This window comes from Nicotiana tabacum, chromosome 17 (genome assembly GCF_000715075.1).
Source record: "Nicotiana tabacum cultivar K326 chromosome 17, ASM71507v2, whole genome shotgun sequence".
Taxonomy (NCBI): Eukaryota; Viridiplantae; Streptophyta; class Magnoliopsida; order Solanales; family Solanaceae; genus Nicotiana; species Nicotiana tabacum.
The window spans coordinates 122,420,092-122,445,071 of NC_134096.1; the positions used below are offsets into that span (position 1 = coordinate 122,420,092).

Below are 24,980 nucleotides of genomic sequence, written 5' to 3' on the forward strand. Positions count from 1 at the left end.
GAGAGTCACCCACTCTGACATGTTTCCAATTATGATCAAACTCCAAGGCCCTGCTAGCACATGAGCACTTTCTCAAAGAAGCAACCGGCTGAATTCCTTTCCTTGTACATCACATCTACACGAAGCATAAACTCTGAGTCTTCCCAAAGCCTGAACATGAATCGACAAGGCCAAATATAGCACACATTCCCCCAAATCCTCTGCTCAAATTACCACTGATGTTTTCTTTCCTTAGTCGTAATAACCCAACAATACACTGATAACATGAAACCACACAAGTAGACAACCACGCAATCCAATCATAGACGGTGGGGCTCTCCCACTTAGCTTGAAGCTACAATTACATAACACTGGGACCCACCGAGATTCCTTCTTCCCCATTGACATAAGCTAAAAGTCCAACAATGCATTCCAAGCTCGAAGTCATGTTGCATCCAAATAAAATTCGTAGACCTAGTCTCTGCCCACCATGAATTCCCAAATGGCTCCAAACTTTCCTCAAGGCATGTGGCCATCCTACCACAGAACCCATATGTTACTCTGCTACTCTCCCACTTTGGTTAAACCCTCTCCTTTAAGCAACTACTTCTTGCAATTCAACCACCGCAAAATGCCTCCCATATGACCTTCCTCGCACTTTGCTGCCCAATTGTTGCCTCAAAGAAAAATCCATCAGCTTAGCACTTGACTTGATAATTGCTACCAACTCTAAGCCTCCTCGAAGATCATCTTTCCTGAGCCATTAGTATTAGAAACGCCGACTCGATTCTAAACCGCTGCACACCGTGATTTCTGACACCCGCTTCCCCGGCACCATTTCACAATACAACAACAACAACAACAACAACAACCCAGTAAACTCCCACTACACCATTTCACAATACCCCGCCCCAAAGGCGAATTGATGAAGACCATAACACCGGCAAACCTTAACGTGTTCAACAAGGACGATGACACCACATCACAATTAAGAATTCTGCCACGCTCGAAAATACCAAGTCTCGTTACTCCATTATCCCAAACCTGAACTTTTATAGTCCGATTGCCTTTCCTCCGCTGGAAATAGAATGTTGAACCTCTGAATCATGCAATGAGAAAAACCTCCTTTCAAGTCATTCACTGCCTCGACACATAAACAAGCACCCTACCATTACTTCATTATTGTGCGATAACAACTTACAACATCATGGCAACCTGCGCATAGCCTCAAAACCATCAGAAATATAGCTACTGAGCCGAAATGACAGAACTCCCTTCCGCAAGAAGACAATAATAACTTGCTCGAATGCGTAGGGAGACACATCCTGCACCACCTCTGCAGTACCATTAAGATTCCTTCGATTCCCAATTGATAAGAAGCGCTTCACGCCGCATAAGATTGAATATGAAAGAAATGAAGGCATAAGCCTCAAAGGAATCAAATCGCACGATGAGGAATCAAGAAGGGAAGTGCTCCTAACAGTCTTGCAGCCTCTCGAAGATAAGTACAGACGTCTCCGTACTGATCCGCAAGACTCTACTAGACTTGCTCATGACTCGTGAAACCTATGTGAACCTAACGCTCCAATACCATGTTGTCACGACCCAAAATCCATCAAAGGTCATGATGGCACCTAACACCACTATCAGGCAAGCCCACAATAAAAGTTTAACTTAATTATTCCTTTTAGTATTTTGAAATCAAAATTTTTCCTTCAATTAATAATCAGAGATAAAATTTACAGAGTAAATGATAATATTTTCCCAACTACAATACTGAACCACTCATAAGTACCCCCAAAATCCGGAGTCACAAGTGCATGAGCATCAACTAGGAAGTAAAATAAAATACAACATCTGTCCAGAATACAAATTAGACAGGAAAAATACAAATAACCTTGAAGGAGACTCTGATGGCTGCGGATCGTAACCTGAAATGCAACTCGCAGTAAATCCCTGCATCATCCGTGCCTCCGTGCCCAAAGGACCACCGGACATAAAAGTACCTGCACAAAAATGTGCAGCAAATGTAGTATGAGTATGTAAATCCACGTGTACCTAGTAAGTATCTAGCCTAACCCCGGAGGAGTAGTGGCGAGGGGTCGACATCGACACTCACTAGTGGTCCAATAATATCAGGTATAGTAAGGAGGTGAACAAATACGAGGCAAAGTAAATAAATGAAATAAACAACTGTAAATCTGTGGTACAATTATCCTCCTTACAATAAACTCAAGCTCTTAATTAGCAATTCCTCCTCAACCGGAGCACACACACACATAGGTTGTTATAATTCGAATCAGGAAAAGACTCACAGATACTCTAGCTTCTTGCCAAATATTACACAAGATAGGTTGTTATAATTCGAATTAGGGAAGGACTCACAGATACTCTGGCTTCTTGCCAAATGTTACGCACGATTCCATGAGGATATTTTTATAGAAATGCTGAGGCGTACGGCTCGATCCAACATAAATAATAAATTGTGCACTGCCGAGGTTCAAATGGCATGAACCATAGATACATCTATTAAACTGCCGAGGCGAACGGTCCGCTCCCATAAATATTAAACTGTGCACTGCCGAGGGTCGAACGGCACGAACCATAGATACATCTATTAAACTTCCGAGGCTAACGGTCCGCTCCTATGAGAGTGTCGTACATAAATTCTGTCGAGGCGAACGACCCGATCCCATTAGAATAAGGAGCTTTGACAGGTCCTTGACCCCACTCACGAATAAACGTGTGAGTTGTAATTTCTTTAACAAAAACCTTTCAATGAAACATATATATCACTGAAACATGTCGTAAGAGGAGTAAAATTATTCGGTGACTAATCATGAACTCGTGAAGTCTCTACAATAGCAAGTCTAGTCTCAAGTAGTAATGTAAAACAGAGGAACTTAATAGGCGAGAGACTGCTCAAATAGTACAACTATTGCCTGATGTGAACCTAAGCCTACCTGGACAATAATATGAATGTAGCTACGTACGGGCTCTCTTCACCTCGTGCATACGTAGCCCCCACAACAAGTAGCACATATCAATATACAACACCTAGGGGTAATTTTCCCCTCACAGAGTTAGACATGAGACTTACCTCGCTCCGAAATTCCATAACCGGCTCCAAAACCCTCTAACACCTCAAACCGATGCCCGTCACTCCAAAACTAGTCAAACAATGTGCAAACCAATAAAAATATACTCTAATACTCATAACAAATCAATTTAGACAAATTCCCAACTCTGCTCGAAAAGCCGATAAAGCAACTCTCGGGCCCACGTGCCCGGATTCCGAAAATATTTGAAGATAAACATTACCCATAACATTACGAACTCAAATATATGATTTATTCTCAATTCCATGCCCAAATTCGTGGTCAAAATTCAAAAATATTAATTTCTAGGTTTTTCTTCAAAATCCCAAATTTCTATAAATTTTTATGTCTAAATTCATATATAATCCAAGTATTTAACTTGCAATAGGTGGGAATAACTTACCTTGACATAGATGATGAAAACCCCCACTTGAAGCTCTCCAAAAGTCTCCCAACCAAGAGAGAATGGAAGAAAATGGACCAAAATCCCGTTTTAAAGAAACCTCACTGCCCAACATGAATTCCGCTTCTGCGGTGCGAAGGCTACTTCTGCAACAGCTGCTTCTGCGGTTCCAACTCTCACACCTGCGAGAAACCAAGCCAAGGTCGCTGGCCGCTTCTGCGTCCCTCATGCGCATCTACGCCCACGCTTCTGCGGCTCTTCGTGTGCAGCTGCGGTCCCGCTTCTGCGGAACTTGACCGCATCTGTGGTCCCAGCCTTCCCCAGCTAATTCCGCTCCTGCGCCCCCTCTTGGCCGCTTCTGCGGTTCCGCACCTGCAGCCAAAACCTCGCAGGTGCGGTTACACCAGATACCAGCTGCCTCATCATTCCTTTAGTCCAAAAGTTGATTTGTTAACCATCCGGAATCTACCCGAGGCCCTCAGGACCTCAACCAAATATATCAACACGTCCCAAAACATGACACGAACTTGCTCGAGGCCTCAAATCACATCAAACAATGCCAAAATCATGAATCGCATCCTAATTCAAGCTTAATGAACTTTAGAACTTCAAACTTCTACATTCGATGCTGAAACCTATCAAATCACGTCCGATTGACCTCAAATTTTGCACACAAGTCACATTCGATACTACGGACCTACTCCAACTTCCAAAATCGGAATCCGACCCGATATCAAAAAGTCCACTCCCGGTCAAACTCTCAAAAACCTTCAAATTTCTAATTTTCGCCAAATGACCCGAAATGACCTACGGACCTCCAAATCCACATCTGGATGGGCTCCCAATACCAGAATCACCATACGGAGCTATTTCCAGACTCAGAATCCCAAACGAACATCAATAGCATTGAAATGCACTTCAACCCAAATTTATAAAATTCTTCCAAAACACAACCTTTCATAATAGGCGCTGAAACGCTCCCGGGTCATCCGAAACTCGATCCGGATACACTTCCAAGTCCAAAATCATCATACGGACCTATTGGAACCTTCCAATCCTGATTTCGAGGTCGTTTACTCAAAAATCAAATCTTAGTCAATTCTTCCAACTTAAAGCTTCCAAAATTATAATTTTCTTCCCAAACTAACTCTGAACTTCCCGAAATTCAATTTCGACCATACGTGAAAGTCATAATACCTGACGTGGAACTACTCAAGGCCTCAAACTGCCGAACGACGCGCTAGAGCTCAAAACGACCGGTCAGGTCGTTACATATAGTAGGGAAGAGAATGTTTAAACAAAATAGAGGTAGGGTGAGGATACTTATACTTTAATTTAAAAATATATAAAATAAAATAATTAAATTATATTTTAAAATATTATTGATAAATTTAAATAATTAAAATATTATGAATAAGAGGTTACAAGCATAAAAATATACCAAATTTCAAGAATAAAATATTTATATTTATTAAAGATTATTAAAAGGATAATAAGCAAGACATTAATTTAACTATTAAACTAATAAAAAATTATATGATAGTATAATAGTATTAAATAATAAATAATACAATAACTATAAGAAAAGAACAAAAAGAAAAAGAATTTGCGTAAAAATGATGTGATAAATAAGACATATTTGACTTTCAGATAAAAACAAAGTAGATACTAAGAATTTTGTTAAAATAATATTATCTAATGTGCTCAAACAAGACAGATCACAACATGACATATTTAGTATTCTTTAATATTGACAGCGAAACGAAATGCAAGTACTAAAATCAAGGGGTTATGTACTATAAATATATATATATATATATATATATATATATATATATATATATATATATATATATATATATATATATATATATAAAAAAATTAAATTATCCACTACGAGATTTGAACAATAATTTCATATCCTGTTTCATAATTAATATCTAATGTTATATAATTTTTATCTTAGAGGTTTATATTTTAAGGTTATTCGCACATGATTCAAACAAACAACATTACAATTTGACATGATTTGTGTCCGCGCATCGCGCGGGTACTAATACTAGTCAATTATTAAAGTGTTAATTGTCACTCCTCTAAAAATTGATAGAATTTCTTTCAATTCTGTATTAATAATCTTTAGACAAAATACATAATTTACACCTGAACTATGGAAAATTACCTTGCACACTCAACCTTTCCAGAGTATCCCTAAGACACACCACTTTTTTTATTGACCATATGACTTAAAAAAATAAAAAATAAAAAATAAAAAGAAAAACAAACCCCATCGAAGAAAAAGAAAAAAAAAGAAGCAAAAATGAAAAGGGACCCATCTCCTTCATCGTGCCTTCGCAGCCCCACCACCACCACTCCTAAATCTTCTACATATTCTTCTACATTGTTTATAATTTCTTCCTAAATCTTTTTCATCTGTTACAATTTGAACAAGTTTCTTCATTGAAAGTGGAGAAAATGGATAGTAAACATCACTTTAGAAAGAAAAAAAAAATGATGATATTAGAAAAGGACAAAAAAAATCTATTTAACCGTTGGATAAGTTTTATTAAATATGGACCCTTCAAATAAAGCATTAGATATATAACTTCTTACTTTAATAAAACATCACTTTATTTTGTTTGTAAAACACGCACCTGCCACGTAGACAAAGAGGTGTGTCTTAGGCACATTCTGGAAAGGTTGAGTGTGTAAGGTAATTTTGGTCCGTAAAAGTGTATGATAGGGATTTGGTTCATAGTTCAGAGGTAACTTATGTATTTTGCCTAATCTTTACTATTTATTTGTCTGTTTAGTCAACTAATAATTAATTAAGGATTATGATTAGCATAAATTTTTTTTCTAACTCAGATTCCTATTTAATAGCTAAAGACGATTTTCTAGCACAAAATAAAATTGTTGACCACAAGAGATTTGTAATCTAATCACGAATATACTCTACAAATATACAAAAAAATATTTCCAGTTTCTACTAAAGTTAATTTATACGGTAATGTGAATGTCTAATTGATATTTAATTGATCCATATCTATAAATAGGGTATAATTAGTGATTTGATTTTTCTGCTAAAATTAATGCATGAGAATCTCTGATTTGCCTATATTGTGGTAATTTGATTAAATATTAAATTGAGTTGAACCAAACAACAGCCTCGCGTAGTCCAAGTGTGATTAGTCTTATTTCAATGTCTGTTCAGTCAACTTATTAATTATAGATTACCATTAGAATAGTTCTTTTTCTAAATCAAACTCTTATTTAAATAGGCTAATTATAGGGATATTAAGCAGAAACTTTAATTTATTGACCAAATAAGAAATACATGACCAAATCACGATTATACATACATATAAAGATGAAAATTTGGAGTGTTTACACTATAACAAGATTAACAGGTAATGTAATTGATCCAAATTTGGAACATCCATAAAAAAGGACGTAATCAGTGCAGATTACATATTGATTGAACTGCACAAAAAGCACTATATATGCACATCTTTGCTCAATGTGATAATCACCTCAAAACCATGGATTTAAGATTTGTTTTCACCTTGGTTTGCATTCTCATCCTTCATTCATCAGCAACAATTGCTGGTCATTTCACAAATCAAAATGATTTAGAAACTTACATTGTGCATCTTGAGTTTCCTGATGATATTTTTTTCTCTGATTCAAACGATTTATATCTCTGGCATCAGTCTTTTTTGCCTACAACTTCAACAAATTCTGACCACTCGTCGCGCATTATATATTCTTATCGTCATGTGTTTAACGGTTTTGCTGCTCTGTTGTCTTCTGAGGAAGTGAAGATGATGGAAAAGAAACCAGGTTTTGTATCTGCGCGTCCCCAACGGGTACTGCAGATGCATACCACACACAGTCCAGATTTCCTTGGCCTGCACCAGAATGTTGGCTTGTGGAATGCCTCGAATTCTGGTAAAGGTGTGATTATTGGTTTATTGGATTCTGGAATAGCTCCGCGACACCCTTCGTTTAATGACAACGGAATGCCTTCTCCCCCTGCCAAATGGAAAGGTAAATGTGAGTTCAATCTCACAATCTGTAACAACAAGCTTATTGGAGCACGAAATTTTGCGCGATCAATCAATCTGTCACCTTTCGACGAGGAGGGACACGGGACACATACTTCAAGCACAGCCGCTGGAAATTTTGTGGAGGGCGCCAATTTGCTTGGTAATGCTAATGGCACTGCTTCTGGCATTGCACCCCGTGCTCATGTGGCTATGTACAAAGTCTGTACCAGCGATGGATGTCAAGAATCTGATATCGTAGCTGGTATTGATGCTGCCATTGGAGACGGTGTGGATGTGCTTTCCATTTCCCTAGGAACAGCACCTGTACCTTTATATGAAGATAACATAGCAATTGGAGCGTATAGTGCGATTGAGACGGGGATTTTTGTAAGTTGCTCGGCAGGAAATAGCGGACCATTTAATGCTACTGTATCAAATGCAGCCCCCTGGTTGCTAACTGTTGGTGCTAGCACAACAGATAGAAAGATAAGTGCAGTAGCTGTTTTGGGCAATGGACAACAATATGAGGGTGAATCAGTATTTCAACCAAGAAACTTCTCACGAAAATTATTGCCGCTCATAGATGGGGGTAGTTGTGAATTATTCGCCCCAATTGATGTCAAGGGTAAAATAGTGTTGTGTGATACCAGCGGTTTGATGTATTCTAGAGTTCAAAAAGGAGAACAAGTGAAAAAGGCCGGTGGTGCTGCCATGATTCTGATGAACATAAAAGCTCGTGGCGACACAACATTTGCAGATGTTCATGTCCTTCCTGCAACGCTTATTAGTTACAATGATGGCCAAAAGATCTTAAACTATACAAAATCAACATCAGCACCAGTTGCAACAATATCATTCAAGGGAACGAGAATTGGAGACAAGCACGCGCCAACAGTTGCTTTCTTCTCTTCTAGGGGACCATCTATGGTAAGTCAGGGCATATTAAAGCCTGATATTATTGGCCCTGGACTGAATATTCTTGCAGCGTGGCCAACTTCTGTAGGGGAGAAAACGTCTTCTAAATCTACATTTAACATCATTTCTGGAACGTCGATGTCTTGCCCTCACCTTGCTGGAGTAGCAGCATTGTTAAAGAGTGCACATCCGGATTGGTCTCCAGCTGCAATTAAGTCTGCCATCATGACGACTGCTGATTTCGTCAGCCTTGCAAATAATCCAATTCCAGATGAAACACTTAACCCTGCTGATCTATTTTCAATCGGATCAGGGCACGTGAACCCATCAAAGGCAAATGATCCTGGACTTGTTTATGACATCCAGCCTGAAGATTATGTGCCTTACTTATGTGGCTTAAACTACACTAATGACCAAGTTAGTGCTATTGTGAGAAGGAATGTGCATTGCACATCAAGTATAGCTGAAGCAGAGTTGAACTATCCTTCATTTGCCATTAATCTTGGATCAACTGTTCAAACGTATACGAGGACTGTGACTAACGTTGGTGAGGCTAATTCGACTTACACAGTTGAAGTATTTGGAGTTAAAGGTGTCAAGTTGAGTATTAAGCCTACCACCTTGAAATTCTCAGTTTTGAACCAGAAATTGTCCTATAAAGTTACGTTTAAGCGTTCAGTTTCTGCAGATTCTTCCCAAGGATACATAACATGGTCTTCGACCAAGTACTCAGTTAGGAGTCCAGTAGCAGTTTTCAGATTAGAGTAGTATATCAGTGGTGACTTCTACATAAATTCTTGGAAGTTATGTGGAATTTTTCTTCTTCTTTTGGGATATTAGGGAGGGGGAAATGGAGTTATTACAATGATTGTTATAAATTATTCAATAGAATGAGTATATTCCGTTGATATGAATATAACTTGCAGAAGTCATGAGTAATGACGCTCATTTTATTCTAATCTGCTGGCAACTCCTCTGTTCTTATATTATTAAGATTCAACCTTTCCTAATCCTTATTTAAACAGCAATTACTTACTTTTAATTTTCAAAAGCCAAAAAGTATGTAGTAAATTGACACATACTTTCTTTTTGCCTTATCAAATAGAGCACTAGTTTAAAAATGAGAGATTTGCACAAAAGTACGGCCAACACATTATATTGCAACTAGGTACCCATATTTCAAGTTAACACGCATAACACATCCAGTATAATATTCCCTTCCCTGCTTTGTACACCTAATATACAACATTATACACTTATTATAATTACCCCCACAGAAAACATACGAGTATTTCAGAGCTATTCTTCAAAAGCTCTCCCCTATTTGCAACCCAAAGCCCAAATTTGGATTCCTTCAAATAATAAAACCCAACAATTTTAAAAAATTAAAGTTAAAGACGATATTACGGAGGAAAATAAAGAAACATTTCATAGTAAAATGATCTGATTTTTTCCTAAGCAAAAACAGGTTTAGAATGGTGTTAGATCGCATCTGATAGTGCAAAACCGTACTGGTGCTTTGTTCTATGAGCAAACTTTATTTATGGCCACCCGCTAGAAACTAATATCAGCCGCTAGCCACAAATTATAATATGCATTTTATAGCCCAAAATCAATTATAACGGCTAGCCAATTAAGTAGCTAGTCCATTTAATATCAATTATGACCAAGCTACTAGCCCAATTCCAAGCCCAAACGATCAAAGACCAAACTTGCAATCCCAAATATCTCACCCTAGAGACAAAAATCAGATTTTTAATCTCCTTCTCTTCCTACCACTTCCTTATCAACCCTTTCCTCTTCTATGCTAAAGTTCAGTTTGCTTTTGACCATGACAGAAGCTTGCCCCCTCCAATTTTGAGTAAGTCTTTTGTCTCTCTCGATTTTCCCTTCAAAACCCATGACTTTTTCTTCTCTCTCGTCTGAAACGAGATTTGGTCAATACAATAAGCCAAATAATTCTGATATTTTCTGAAGCAGATCACGTGAATCCCCCTCTCTAATCTTTTTCTAGAGTTATGCCTATACAAACGGCCAATTTCTCTGCTGCTTTAAACGGCTCTTTGATCGTTTGGAATTTGAAATCCCGCTCTATCTATAAATACGAGTGTTTAGGAGTTTTGGGGAGTGATTTTTACCTCCATAGAAGCTCATTGCTTCTTTTCTGATCATTGTCATTTCCTCTTTGTAATATGTTTCAGAGGGTTGTCTCCCATTTGGCCCCCAAGTATCAATTACTCTCCATATCCTCTGTTGCAATTCGTGCATATCAAACATGAATATTTTATCAATCTCTTTTTTTGGACCAACTTTTTCATAAAAAATTGTATATGAGGCTAATATTTAAAAGTCATTTTAGATTATGTATTAGACTGGAGAGCATTTCTTTTGAATATTGGTATATTACAAAATATATATATACACAAAATAGACAATATATACAAAATAGACTGTCACTATACAATTTATATACAATATACTGTCACTATACAAAATATATATAAAAATAAACTGTCATTATACAAAAAATATACTAAATAGACTGTCACTATACAAAATAGACTGTCACTATACAAAAATATATTAAATAGACTGTCACAATTTATATACAATAGACTGTCATTATACAAAATATATACAAAATAGATTGTCACTATACAAAATATATACTAAATAGATTGTCACTATACAAAAATATATATACAAAATAGACTGTCACTATATAAAATAGACTGTCACTATACAACAAATATATAAAATAGACTGTCACTATACAAAATAGACATCTCGGGCTATTAGATGTAATATGTTTGGGACGGAGGGCCATTTTGTGTCAATAGGCAAAAACATGGGCTATTACAATTTTGAAGGGCTACAGAGGGTAGTTTAGCGAGGATAATGTTGGGCTGGGCCTTTATGGTTAGCCCCTCGGCTTGATTGATCGAAACATGGCATGGGCGTGGCGAGGGATTTACATGATGGACCTCGGCACGGCCCAATGATGGCAATGACATCATGTTGACGAAGCTGTCCGACTTGGGCATGTGTTGATGGGCATGGACTGTGGCACGACGACATATGGCTAAGGTGTCAAGGCATGACAAAGACCATGGCATTGGTATGGCCATGGCAAAGAAAAGACAACGGGCAGCAAGCTTAGCAAAGGCTGGAAAACTAAGGCAGTGCATGGCAAGGCAGATGGGCGCGGGCAAGGCGAGCAAGGCAGTGTCATGGGTGAGCTGGACAAGCGGCGGTGGCAGACATACACGCAAATACATGTTGCATGAAGGCTTGGCGCGAAGACATGACAGAGTTGGCCTTTTTGGCGCCACAAGTTCAAAGCTACGCCCATGTGCCATGCACATGCTGGCTAGTTGGCAGTTTTTGGCAGCTCCTATTTTTCAGCAAGTTTGGCTAAGTGGGCTGGTGGGAGTTGTCTTATTTGTATGTTTGAATTTCGAAATCCTTGTCAGTTGGGGATGTCAACTGCTAGGTTTTAGATAAGACAAAGTTCAAAAACATTTGTCTATATATGTAGGCTAGGCAGACTTGTTAAGGGAGAGAAGTGTTGGCTGCCTTAACTCCTTTTTGTAAAGGCTGTGATTTTTGTGTGCTTCTTTGTGGCACGAGTTAAAAAGACAATGTTGGGAAATGATTCATGTAAATTTGTGTGTGCCTTGTTTCATTTCTGTTCGCTATCATAATCTAAGTGTTAGGCCAAACACGTGAGGAAAAAAGAGAGAAGGCTGAGTCATTGTTTGGTGACTGTAGTGCAGTGTCAATCTGAAAAAGATTGACCCTGTAACAACTGGTATCAGAGCAACATCGGCAAGATCTTGGTATTACCATGGCTGAAAATACAGAACTTCGTGAAAGTCTTCAGAAGTTAGAGGCGCTTGTGGGAATTACGGATAACGCAGTAGATCTGGTGGATATTCTGACGCAGATCTATGGCGTCAACACTGAACTTCAACATGTTCGTGAAACTTTTGATACCAACTAGTGAAATTGCAGGCTTTCCAGGAAACTGTTGTTAGGCAGTTGGAAAATTTACAAAAGGAGAATGAGGATCTTAAAACGGAACTTTAGATCCTCCGACGGGCTGTTGCAAATGTGCCCCACGGAGGTGAAGAACATTCCAAAATTAAGATTCCAGAACCAAAGGCTTTTGATGGCGTGAGAGGCACCAAGGAACTGGAAAACATCTTATGGGACTTGGAGCATTATTTCTCTACTGCTCATGTCCCAGAGAAGGACAAACTGACCATGGCAATGCGTTATTTCAGAGGAGATGCGGTGTTATGGTGGAGTACGAAAAATGTAGACGATGATAGTGTTGGCAGACCCAAGGTTGATACTTGGGAAAAACTTTGTGACGCGCTGAGGGAAAAGTTCTTTCCTAGCAACTCGTCTTAGGTTGCTAGGGATCGCTTGAAGCGGTTAAGACAGACTAGTTCCATTCGGGACTATGTGAAAGATTTTTCATCTTTATTGCTAGACATCAAAACATGTCAGATGAGGACAAGTTGCACAATTTCATTTCCGGAATGCACGGCTGGGCTAAAAACAAAATTCGTAGGCAGAAAGATAAAGATTTGCCTAGTGCAATTGCAGCAGCGGACGCATTGGTGGATTTTCGCATAGCGGGTCTAACTTCTAGTCCTATCTCTTCTTCTAAGTCAAAGAAAAAGGAGAAGGGTAAGGATTGGAAGAAGGAAAATCGAAAGCAGGATGGAAATGATAAAGGCAAGGACAAGATGGATGATTCTTCATCAAAAACAAACAAGCCGACGGGTGGTGAAAAGGTTTGCTGGAAATGCTAAAGACCTGGACATCAGGCACGAAACTGTCCAAATCAAGGAAAGATTTCTGCTCTTCTTGCTGAAGAGGAGAAACAAGGAAAGGGACAGGAAGTTGCTGCCTGTGTGAATCTGTTGCGGCTGCTGAACACTTTGGCTTGTGTGACTGTGGCGGATGATGATGAAAATGCTGCCAAGGAAGAAGTTGCATATGTGAACGCTACGGGGGATGATTTGGCTGATGCTTATTCCATTTTGATGTATGTAGATCTGAAAATCGAAAACAAGAGTGTCGTGATAATGGTTGATACCAGAGCCACGCACACTTTTGTTGCCTCCAGAATTGTTCAAGAATATGGGCTGCAAGTGATAAAGTGTCCGACGAAGATGAAGGCTGTGAACTCAAAGGCGCAACCAGGTTATGGGGTGGCGCTGGATGTCCCGATGATTTTGGGGCATTGGTCCGGAAAATTCAACATGACTGTTGTGCTATTGGATGACTTCAATGTGCTGTTAGGAATTGATTTTCTGAAGAAGAACAAAGTCACTCCAATTCCTCATTTGGATGGACTTATATTCATGGGGGAGACAAACCCCGGCTTTGTGAAAGGTATTCGGCCCTACGGGGATGAAAGGAAGAACGCGGGGATTGCTGCTTTGATTTCTGCCATTGCATTTGAGAAAGGCTTGAAGAGGGGCGAGGAGACTTACCTTGCTGCACTCGTTGAAGTCAAGCCAGATGTGCAGATTGAGGTCCCAGATTGTGTTGCATGTTTGCTGAAGGAATTCAAAGATGTGATGCCTCCAGAATTGCCAAGGGAGTTACCACCAAGGAGGGAGATTGATCACAGGATTGAACTTATTCCTGGCTCACTGTCGCCTGTGTGGCCTCCTTACCACATGTCGCCTATGGAATTGACGGAACTGAGGAAGTAATTGTCTGAGTTGCTTGATGTTGGGTTGATTCAACCATCGAAGGCTCCATACGGTGCTCCTATTTTGTTCCAAAAAAAATAGGATGGTACGTTGCGGATGTGTGTTGACTATAAGGCGCTGAATAAGGTGACTATAAAAAACAAGTACTCGGTCCCTTTGATTCAAGATCTGCTAGATAGGCTTTCGAAGGCTAGTTATTTTACTAAGTTAGACCTAAGTTCAGGCTATTGGCAGGTTAGGATAGCTGAGGGGGATGCCCCAAAGACCATTTGTGTAACTAGATATGGTAGCTTTGAATTTCTTGTAATTCCGTTTGGGCTAATCAATGCCCCGACAACTTTCTGTAATTTAATGAATAATCTTCTTTACGAGTATCTTGATGACTTTGTAGTTGTTTACTTAGACGACATAGTCATTTATAGCCGAACCCTTGAAGATCATTTGGCTCACTTAGGGAAGGTGCTAGAAGGACTTAGAGCATATCAACTCTATGTCAAGATGGAAAAGTGTGAATTTGCAAGTCGCGAGATAAAGTTTCTAGGCCATTTGGTTAGTGAAAACCAAGTGCGGATGGATCCAAAGAAGGTGCAAGCAATTGTTGATTGGAAAGCACCAAGCGGGATAAAGGAACTTAGATCATTTTTGGGCTTGGCAAATTACTACTGGAAGTTCATTGTAGGCTACTCAAAAAGGGTTGCTCCTTTGACGAACTTGCTGAAAAAGAATGTCAAATGGGTTTGGTCAGATTCATGTGACAAGGCTTTCAATGCATTGAAGAAAGCTATTGCATCCAAACCAATCTTAAAGATGCCAGATTTTGATTTGTCATTTGAAGTACACATGGATGCTTCAGATTATGCTGTTGGCGGTGTGTTGGTCTAGGAGGATCATCTGATTGCATTTGAAAGCAGAAAGCTGAACGTTGCGGAACAACGTTATTCTGCACATGAAAAGGAGATGGTTGCAGTAATTCATTGCCTTCAAGTTTGGAGAGCCTACTTGCTGGGAACAAAGTTCATGGTGTGGAAGGACAATGTGGCTAATACATACTTCAAGACTCAACAGAAATTGAGTCTGAAGCAGGCTCGGTGGCAAGAGTTCTTAGTTGAATATGACTTTGTTTGGGTGCACAAACTTGGAAAACAAAATCAGGTTACCGATGCACTTAGTCGCAAAGAGGTATTTGCTGCAACTTATGCACTTACTCGAATTGAATCTGACTTTCTAGATACAATCAAGCTATGTGCTGCAAACGATCCATTGTATGTGAAGTTGATGGATCAAGTGAAAGATGGGACAGTTAAACGGTATTGGATCGAGGACGATATGCTGCACTTCAAAGGGGGGAGAATTGTGGTTCCTCAAGGTGCTGGATTGCGTCAATCTCTTCTAAAGGAGACGCATATGCTGGTCATCTGGGTGTTGAAAGGATGTTGGCATTGCTGTCTCGGAATTATTTTTGGCCGAAAATGGAAGATGATGTTGAGGCCTATGTGAAAACTTGCCTCGTTTGTCAAGTTGACAAGATTGAACGGAAGAAGGAAGATGGTTTGCTACAACCTCTACCAATTTCGGAGTGTCCGTGGGCTTCTGTTTCTATGGACTTTATCAGCGGGCTTCCTAAAGTTGATGGCAAAGCATCAATTATGGTGGTGGTGGACAGGTTCTCAAAGTATGGGATTTTCATTGCTGCTCCAACCGTTTGCTCTTTTGAAGTAGCTGCTGAACTATTCTACAAGCATGTTGTGAAACATTTTGGGGTTCCAAGGGATATTGTGAGTGATCAAGATGCGAGATTTACAGGCCGATTTTGGACTGCTGTGTTCAAATTCTTTGGGACTGATTTGAAATTCTCTACAGCAAATCACCCACAAACCGACAGACAGACCGAACGTATCAATCATCTACTTGAAGAGTACTTGAGGCATTATGTGACTGCTAATCATAGGAATTAGGTTGAGCTACTAGATGGTACGTAGTTTTGTTACAACTTGCACAAGTCTTCGGCAACTGAAATGAGTCCTTTTAAGATAGTGTTGGGAAGACAGCCTAACACATCGTTGGAAGTTGCGCAGATGAAATCAGGAGGCAAGTGTCCTGCTTCTTATAGATATGCTCGTGAAAAGCATGAATTGCTAGCTGAGGCGCGAGACAACTTGAGGAAAGCGGCTAAGAGGATGAAAAGGAATGCTGACAGACATAGACGACCTTTGGAATTCAATGTTAGTGACAAAGTATTGCTGAAACCTACTCCACAGATTTGGAAGAAAATAAGTAGCAAGACGCGCCATTGTGGGATGATTCCAAAGTATGATGGCCCATTTTAAGTTGTGAAGAAAGTGGGTGAAGTAGCTTACCAGTTAAATCTGCCGGAATGGTGACAAAATTTACCCAACTTTTCATGTGAGTTTCCTCAAACAGTTACATGAAGATGCTGAGGATCCGACAAGGGCGGTGCCAAAGCGTGCTCCTCCAGTTGAACATAAGCAATTTGAGGAGACTATTGAGAAGATTTTGGATCACCAGACGCTGGGTCAAAGCAAAAAGAACAGACGGACAAAGTTTCTGGTTCAATGGATAGGAAAGCAGGAATGTGATGCAACTTGGGAAAAAAGACCGTCTCTATGGCAATTTCAGGATCAAATCAAGGCGTACTTGGACTCTGCCTCGTCGAGGGCGACGAGCTCATATGGTGGGGGAAGTTTGTTAGCCCCTCGGCTTGATTGATTGAAACATGGCATGGGTATAACGAGGGATTTACATGATGGACCTCGGCACGGCCCTATGATGGAAATGACATGTAACGACCCGGTCGGTTATTTTGACTATTGCAATCCCGTTCCCACATTTACTGCTCAAATTGTGATTTACGATTATTATTTGGCTTGCCGGGGTAATTGGTTCGAGTCCGGTGAGGTTTTGGAATGATTTAGAGCACTTAGTTCCAAGGTTTAGAATTTTAAGTTAGAAAAGTTGACCGGATGTTGACTCATGTGTAAAGACCCTGGAGAAGTTTTGCTAAGAAAATTAAGATTTTGTGGTGCCGAGGTAGATCAATTAGTACAAAGATTATAGTTCGCCGCGGCTCGGACTTTTTAGGTTGAACAATGCACCGATGCGTAAAGAAAAGATTTTGTCGGAAAAAGGGTCATTTCTGCGACCACTATGCGGTCGTAGAATCACTCTGCGGATTGCATAATGGTCGCAGAGTGGACCGGGAGAGGGTCAAGTTTTGAGGAAAACTTGCGGTTCGTTATGCGACTGCAGACCTGTTCTGCGGTGCATTATGCGATCGCAGAACAGGTATGCGGGCCGCATAATGACCGCAGATCGGGTCAGTCATGCCCAGTTTTGGAGGCCAAATTATGCGGCCGATATGCAGACCGCATACCTGTTATGCGATCGCATAACTGCGTCGGAGCTTCCATTCATTCTAATTTTTTTTACCCAACCCAACTTCGATTTATAGCCTTTGAAGCTCATTTTTAGTCATAATCTGACATCTTAGAGAGAAGTGAGAGCATTTTAGAGAGAGAAAGTAAAAACTTAGTCATTTATCCATCAATTCTTGTTCAAGGTTTGAAGATTACACAAGGATCTTGCTAGGGCTTCAAAGAGGTAAGAATTTCTTTCCCAGATTCTTCAAATTTCGGGTTGGAGTAAAGATGGGTAATTAAAATTATGATTCTTGAGTGTTAGAGTATTATATATACATACGCATACTAATAAGGTTTATGAAAAGATTATTGAGTTCAAATGGATAAAGATTGTGTTGAAAATGGTAGAAATCTTCAAAGAATTTAATTGAAGATTTGAGGGTCGAGTTGATGTCGGAATTTGGTGAAATTTATATGGTTGGACTCGTGGTTGGATGAGCATTCATATTTTATAAATTTTGTCGGGTTCCGAGACTGGGCCCCACGGACGATTTTTGAGTGAATTTCGGATTTTTATTGGAAAATTAGTATTTTCTTATGAAATTAATTATAATAATTGGTATTGACTGAATTGAATTAATTGTGGCTAGATACGAGGATTTAAAAGACCAATTCTCGGGACAAGGGCATAGCGGAATAAAGAATTACACGATTTGAGGTAAGTAACGGTTTTAAATCTGGTCCTGAGGGTATGAAACCCTAGATTTTTGTATCATCTGATTACTTTGGAGGTGACGCACATGCTAGATGACGGGCGTGTGGGCGTGCACCGAAGGAATTATGACTTGGTCCGTCCCGTGAAACTGTAAAGTTGAATAACTTGTTGTTAGCTATATGCTCTCTATGTGTTGTGGAAATTTGACTGTAAGGCATGTTAGAAACCATGTTTAGGTTATATGTTGGTATTGCTGGGACCCACAGAGGTCGTGTACATGTTGAATTATCTGCTAAATTGTTGTTTGGTACTCAGTCACAGTTTACTTGTTTATTTTATCTCAGTCTCTATTGTTCATTATTGATGCATCATATCATTGTTGTTTGGGCTGATTTCATGATTATTGAGAGCCCGAGAGACTGGAGAGATTTGTGACTGAGTGAGGCCGAGGGCTTGATTGTGAGATATTGATACTATAGCACATGAGTTGTCCGTGCAGAACGTGAGTTAGTCGTGCGGATCCAGATATTGATACTATAGCACGTGAATTGTCCGTGCAGCACGTGAGTTGGCCGTGCGGATCCAGATATTAATACTATGGCACGTGAGTTGTCCGTGCAGCACGTGAGTTGGCCGTGCAGATTATAGCGCTTAGGATATAGGAGCTCCTCCGAAGTCTGTACACCCCCAGTGAGCGCGGATACCCATTAAGTGTGAGTGCTGAGGGCTGAGAGCCGAGTGGTTGAGTTGTTGTGACGAGTTGAGTATCTGTTGCCCTGAGAGGCTGTACTTGCTTTTCATTTGTTGTTGCACTTAGTTGCTATCTGTCATTGATGTGAAATTCTCTTAAAGATTTTATATCCGGATTACATGAACTTGAACTGTATAAAACTGATTTGACTTAAACTTTTGGAATTGAAAGCATGCCTACCCTCTGCTGGAAATACTGAAAATGAACTGTAACTGTGTAGCTCGTCATTATCTTCAGTTCCTTTTTTATTATCATTACTTGCTGAGTTGGTTGTACTTATACCAAAACCTGCACTTCGTGTGCAGATCCAGAGGTATAGCGTGTGTTGATTCTCTCGCAGTGTTGAGTTTTCGGAGATTCAGAGGTAGCTGTCGTGTTTCGCAGACCTTGTCTCTCTTTCCCTATCTCCTTATTTACTGTATTTGGTCTTAGACTATTATAGACCGTATTGCCAGACTTGTATTCATATTAGATGATCATGTACTCGGTGACACCAGGTTTTGGGAGTGTTTGTATCGGAAATTGTGAGGCCTTTTATTAAACTCAAATTATTATGTTTTTTTTTCTTCAGATTTTAAGAAATTATGATTTATTGAGATTATCGGCTTGCCTAGTATCGAGATAGGCGCCATCACGACAGGTTAGGATTTTGGGTCATGACATGACATCATGTTGACAAAGCTGTCCGACTTGGGCAGGTGTTGATAGGCATGGACTGTGGCACGACGACATGTGGCTAAGGTGTCAAGGAATGACAAAGACCATGACATTGGCGTGGCCATGGCAAGGCAAAGACAACGGGCAGCAAGCTTAGCAAAGGCTAGAAAAACTAAGGCAGTGCATGGCAAAGAAGATAGGCACGGGCAAGGCGAGCAAGGCAGTGTCATGGGCGAGCTGGACAAGCGGTGGTGGCAGACATACGCGCAAAGGCATGTTGCACGAAGGCTTGGCGCAAAGACATGGCAGAGTTGCCCTTTTTGGTGCCACAACTTCAAAGCTGCGCCCATGTGCCATGCACATGCTGGGCAGTTGGCAGTTTTTGGCAGTTCCTGTTTTTCAGCAAGTTTGGCTAAATGGGTTGGTGGGAGTTGTCTTATTTGAATGTTTGAATTTCGAAATCCTTGTCAGTTGGGGATGTCAACTGCTAGGTTTTTGATAAGGCAAAGTTAAAAAACATTTGTTTATATATGTGGGCTAGGCAGACTTGTTAAGGCAGAGAAGTGTTGGTTGCCTTAACTCCTTTTTGTAAAGGCTGTGATTTTTGTGTGCTTCTCTGTGGCACTAGTTAAAAGACAAAGTTGGGAAGTGATTCCTGTAAATTCGTGTGTGCCTTGTTTCATTTCTGTTCGCTATCATAATCTAAGTGTTAGGCAAAAAACGTGAGGGAAAAAGAGAGAAGGTTGAGTCATTGTTTGGTACTGCCGTTCAGTGTCAATTCGAAAAAAATTGACCATGTAACAATTAGGTTGAGTTTACAGATAGACTTTGGGATTCAGCCCATTCAGGAAATAGTAGTTTGCAGCGATGCATTGCAAACTATCCCGGTCCGTAAAATAAGTCCCGGTCAGTAAGATTCCTTGTATGGTTTTTACATTTTTCAAGAGTTTTGGGGAAAAAGGTCTTACGTTATAATAGCTTACCTTCAACTTGTCAGTAAATCCGTTGTAGTCTAGTTGGTTAGGATACTCGGCTCTCACCCGAGAGACCCGGGTTCGATTCCCGGCAACGGAAATTCTTTTTCCTAATATTCTCATATTTTCGATTATCTGTCATATTTTCGATTTTCTGACTTTCCAGTTTAACCTGTTAGCGCCGTCATACTATGAGTCCCCCATATTTTATAATAACAATAAAGTGCATTTTAGCATCTTACATCTGTTACTTAAGAATATGGCTGCTTATTGGGCGGTTAATTACTCTTAACGGTTTGGCTTAACGGTTATCGACTTTTAAATGTATTAATCCGCTAGCCATCCGATAAAATATCGGGCGGATTGGTATCTGTTTAGCTCTTATCGGGCGGTTATTGGGTGATTTATCGGCCTAATTCAATCTATATTGCGTGTATTAATTGTTTGCTGACCGCCTAGCATACAAATTCAGAATAGAAAATTATACATTGAGTCCAGACATACATGTCTGTTAACGCCTACATAAGAATGATGTAGTGTGTCATGTGGCACAACACTGCTGTTCTTCTATTAAACATAAACAACATGCATTAGTTTTAAAAAACAAAAGCAGAGGTGAACCATAGACATCAACTTAAACAATCTTGTTGTAGGGTGGGAGAATAAGGTAAGCTAAGCCAAGCCTGGGATCTTCTGATGCATAGTACGTAAGGGTTCTGATTATTTAGGAATTAGTCGTTAGAACTTAGAGATAGAGTGCTTGAATATATATATATATATATATATATATATATATATATATATATATATATATATATATATATATATATATATATTCTTAACGGGTTAACGGATTATCCGTTAAGAAAATTAAATAATCCGCTCCCAAATCGATAAGCCGTTAATAAAAAAATTTCAATCCGTTCCCCGTCCGTTAAACCATTAACCCGATACCAATAAGCCATTAAGCTTCAGTTTCGGTTCGATTTTCGATTTCGATTTGGTTTTAAACACCCCTACTTAAGAATATGTGTAGGCTTGAAGTGATTATTGATATTCATTCACCTGATCAGTGTAATGTGATCTTAATTGGTCAAATGGATTTTCTTTATGTAAGAAATGTTGTATTATTTTTTTCTTCAGAAATGTCAGGTATTATTACTATCAGTTTGTCTGTCAATTGGTCACTCTGTTCTACTATTGTTATTGACAATGAGTTGTTTCAATTGTATTGTTACTTGGATGTACTTGTGGTTGGCTTTTTCTTAGATTTGTTGCCAGACCTTTAATGTATATTTCTAGTTCCAAGTCTTCGAGTGTGAAATCAGGTCTTGAGAAATTTAGGGGTGGCAAAATCAACCCAAACTCATTTGATCCGCTCAATTCGTCCATGTTTTAATAGATTGGGCTGGAGATATATTTATGATGGGCTAAGTTTGGGCATAACCCAATGTAAAAATTGAATGAAGCGCCTTATTTGGTCGCCCCTTTTTAACTTATATTCGTTTTGTTTTTCCGTTTGCATCCGTACCTATTTTTTGGTTAAAAGCATTTTAAAAAGACGATTTTGCCCTTCTTTAAAAGAAGACTATTGACAAACTGCAAGACAAAAATTTAAGCATGTTTAGGCTGAAGTTTTAGCAAAAAAAACTAAAAAACTTTAGCTTGTTTAGACTGAAGTTTCGGATAAAATTCAGAACAAAATTGTAGATTGCATTACAAAACTTCAGCATGTTTTTTGTATGAAATTTTAGCAAATGAACTAAATAACTTCAGCATGCATTAGCAAAAACTCTTTAGAAAATTACATACTACAAGACAAAAACTTAAGCATGTTTAGTCTGTAGTTTTAGCAAATGAACTAAAAAATTTCAGCATGTTTAGTCTGAAATTTTAGCAAATGAACTAAATAACTTCAGCATGTTTTGTCTGAAGTTTTAGCAAATGAACTAAATAATTTCAGCATGCATTAGCAAAAACTCATTATAAAATTATATACTACAAGACAAAAATTTAAGCATGTTTAGTCTGAAGTTTTAGCAAATAAATTAAAAACGTAAGTATGTTTAGTCTAAAGTTTTAGCAAATGAACTAAATAACTTAAGCATGTTTAGTCTGAAGTTTTAGCAAATGAACAAAATAACTTCAGCATGTTTAGTCTAAAGTTTTAGCAAATGAACTAAATAACTTCAGCATGTTTAGACTGAAATTTCAGAATAAAATTCATGACAAAACTGTAGACTGCAGGATAAATAATTTCAGCATGCATTAACATGAAGTTTTAGCTTCAACATGAAACAACTCCAGGCTACATTAGCATAAAGTTTTAGTTTCAAGGTGAAACAACTTCATGCAAGTGTGATTCTGAATATGAATCTGGAAAGTTTCTGATTTTTTTATAAAGTTGCTGAGAGGAGAGAAGAAGATCGTTTTATATCTTTTGTCAGGGGTGTAATTGTCATATTGTTACGTATTTTTTGTGAGATGGCTACCAAATCAATAATTTTAAAAAATAGGGTACAGGTTTAAATGTGGCACAAATATAGAGTACGGCTGCAAATCCCCCTAACCCAACTAAACCCATTTATTTCAGTAGCCCAAACTAGCCCATGATTCTGGCCCAAACTGACCCGGGCATAAGCCGAATCAAATTTTTTGTTTGCCTTGTCAGTGACTCAGTTTCAGAGTTCAAACCCAAATGAATTTCTAGTTTTCGACAGCCGCCTATGAGTTACAGTGTATTTATAGAGTGCTTTAAGATGAGTATATTAACGTAAAAATCTGCGTATATGTTAAATAACATTATAAAAATTATACAAAATAATACTGCAATAATATTATAGAGAGATTTTCTACTTCAACATATTTATAGTTGACATACTCAATTAGATAAGCACTATTTTGTTTTGTTCTATATGGCACCATTACTATTTATGGTATCTAATTACTCTGGAGTACATTTTATTAAAAATTTGGGTTTTCAAATTGAGACACAAAATCACAAAACTTGAAGTACTATCCCGTACTCCAGACTTTTTCTTTTTGCAATAAATGAAATGTTTTTAACACTCAATTTTCAAAGAAACTCTGTCGATTTTGTTATGCAAGTAACCAAGTATTGTGATATAAGTATGCAAAATTCTACAAAAAAGAAGAAAAAAAAATTGTCAGTTAATACGTTGATAATAAGAAAGTTTTCTTTTTGGATAAACAGGGTCTTTTAACATTAATAATAAAAATTACTCTTTAAATATAATATTTTATTAATTTAATGATATCTATATCAAAATATGTTGATTTTATGGGGACATTTTATGTTTTGTATTGGGTAAAGTTGGATGGGTTAGGTTACCACCCATTATTTAGTTTATCCTGACACAACCCATTTTGACCCAAGTAAATTTTGGATTGGGTTGGGCAATAACCCATTTATTATTTCAGCCCACCTTGACCCGCCCAAACAGCCCATTTGCCACCTCTACAGTTAGAATTATAAACACGGTTTTCTTCCCGCACCAGATAACTGTGCGTCGTTCTGTTTAATCCGATTCCTATTTCTTTGGTCTTCAATGAAGGTGTTGGAACAAATAAGTGATCAGTCTCCAGTCTTCTTTAAGGTATTGAGTTATGTTGCATGTTTGTGTTTGCTATATAGCTAATGTGTGATCCTATGGAATCAGAAGATTGCTTGCTATGTGACTTTTAGGGGTGAGAAGGGCAATGCAGTAACAGTATGTAGCTTTAGGCTTCTCAAATGTAGCTATGGGTGCTACTGGAAAATGAAATGAATCCTTCAAAGGAGCAATCATGAATCTAATAGTATTGAAGCAGAAACAAACATGTATTTACCAAATTTCGGAAGCTCATCTCAACAGGAGACCTTGACCTATTGAATTTTATAGATTAATCATGCAATCTTTATGGATAACTCTTGTTTTTCACAATCTAGTTATTGCAAGCCATTTCTTAATATGAAAAGGTGAATGCTTCTTGTTCAAAAGTCTTCACATGAGAAGCATTTCTAGCAGAATCAGCATTGTTATCAGAGGACAGACCCGTTTGTGTTCTTTGGACGCAAATATCAGAATTTTAGTATTTTTCATTCCTTTCACCATTGTCCTGCAGTGAAAGAACAGAATAAACTAAACTGGACTATGATCTGATTTATACTGCAACTGGAAGTGCTGGCCATCTACTTGTTGAGTTGGGCAGATGATCTTCCATCATCGGGCAAGACAGCTAGCATGTGAATAATAACCCCTTTTTCAACCATCAAAGCAAGTAAATTGTTGGGGAGGGGGAGCGGAGAAAGTATGCAACTTGAGAAAGA

At 38.7% G+C, this 24,980-nt stretch overlaps 1 protein-coding gene and 1 non-coding gene across 2 annotated transcripts; both read left to right on the forward strand.

Annotated features, from left to right (window-relative positions):
- The first annotated feature begins 7,019 nt into the window (after positions 1–7,019).
- LOC107784502 (subtilisin-like protease) lies at positions 7,020–9,209 on the forward strand. The gene has a single exon (XM_016605647.2). The coding sequence runs from the start codon at positions 7,020–7,022 to the stop codon at positions 9,207–9,209; it is 2,190 nt and encodes a 729-aa protein (XP_016461133.1).
- Positions 9,210–20,677: 11,468 nt separating this feature from the next.
- On the forward strand, positions 20,678–20,750 carry TRNAE-CUC (transfer RNA glutamic acid (anticodon CUC)). The gene has a single exon. It is a non-coding gene; the product is annotated as a tRNA-Glu (tRNA).
- Positions 20,751–24,980: the final 4,230 nt, after the last annotated feature.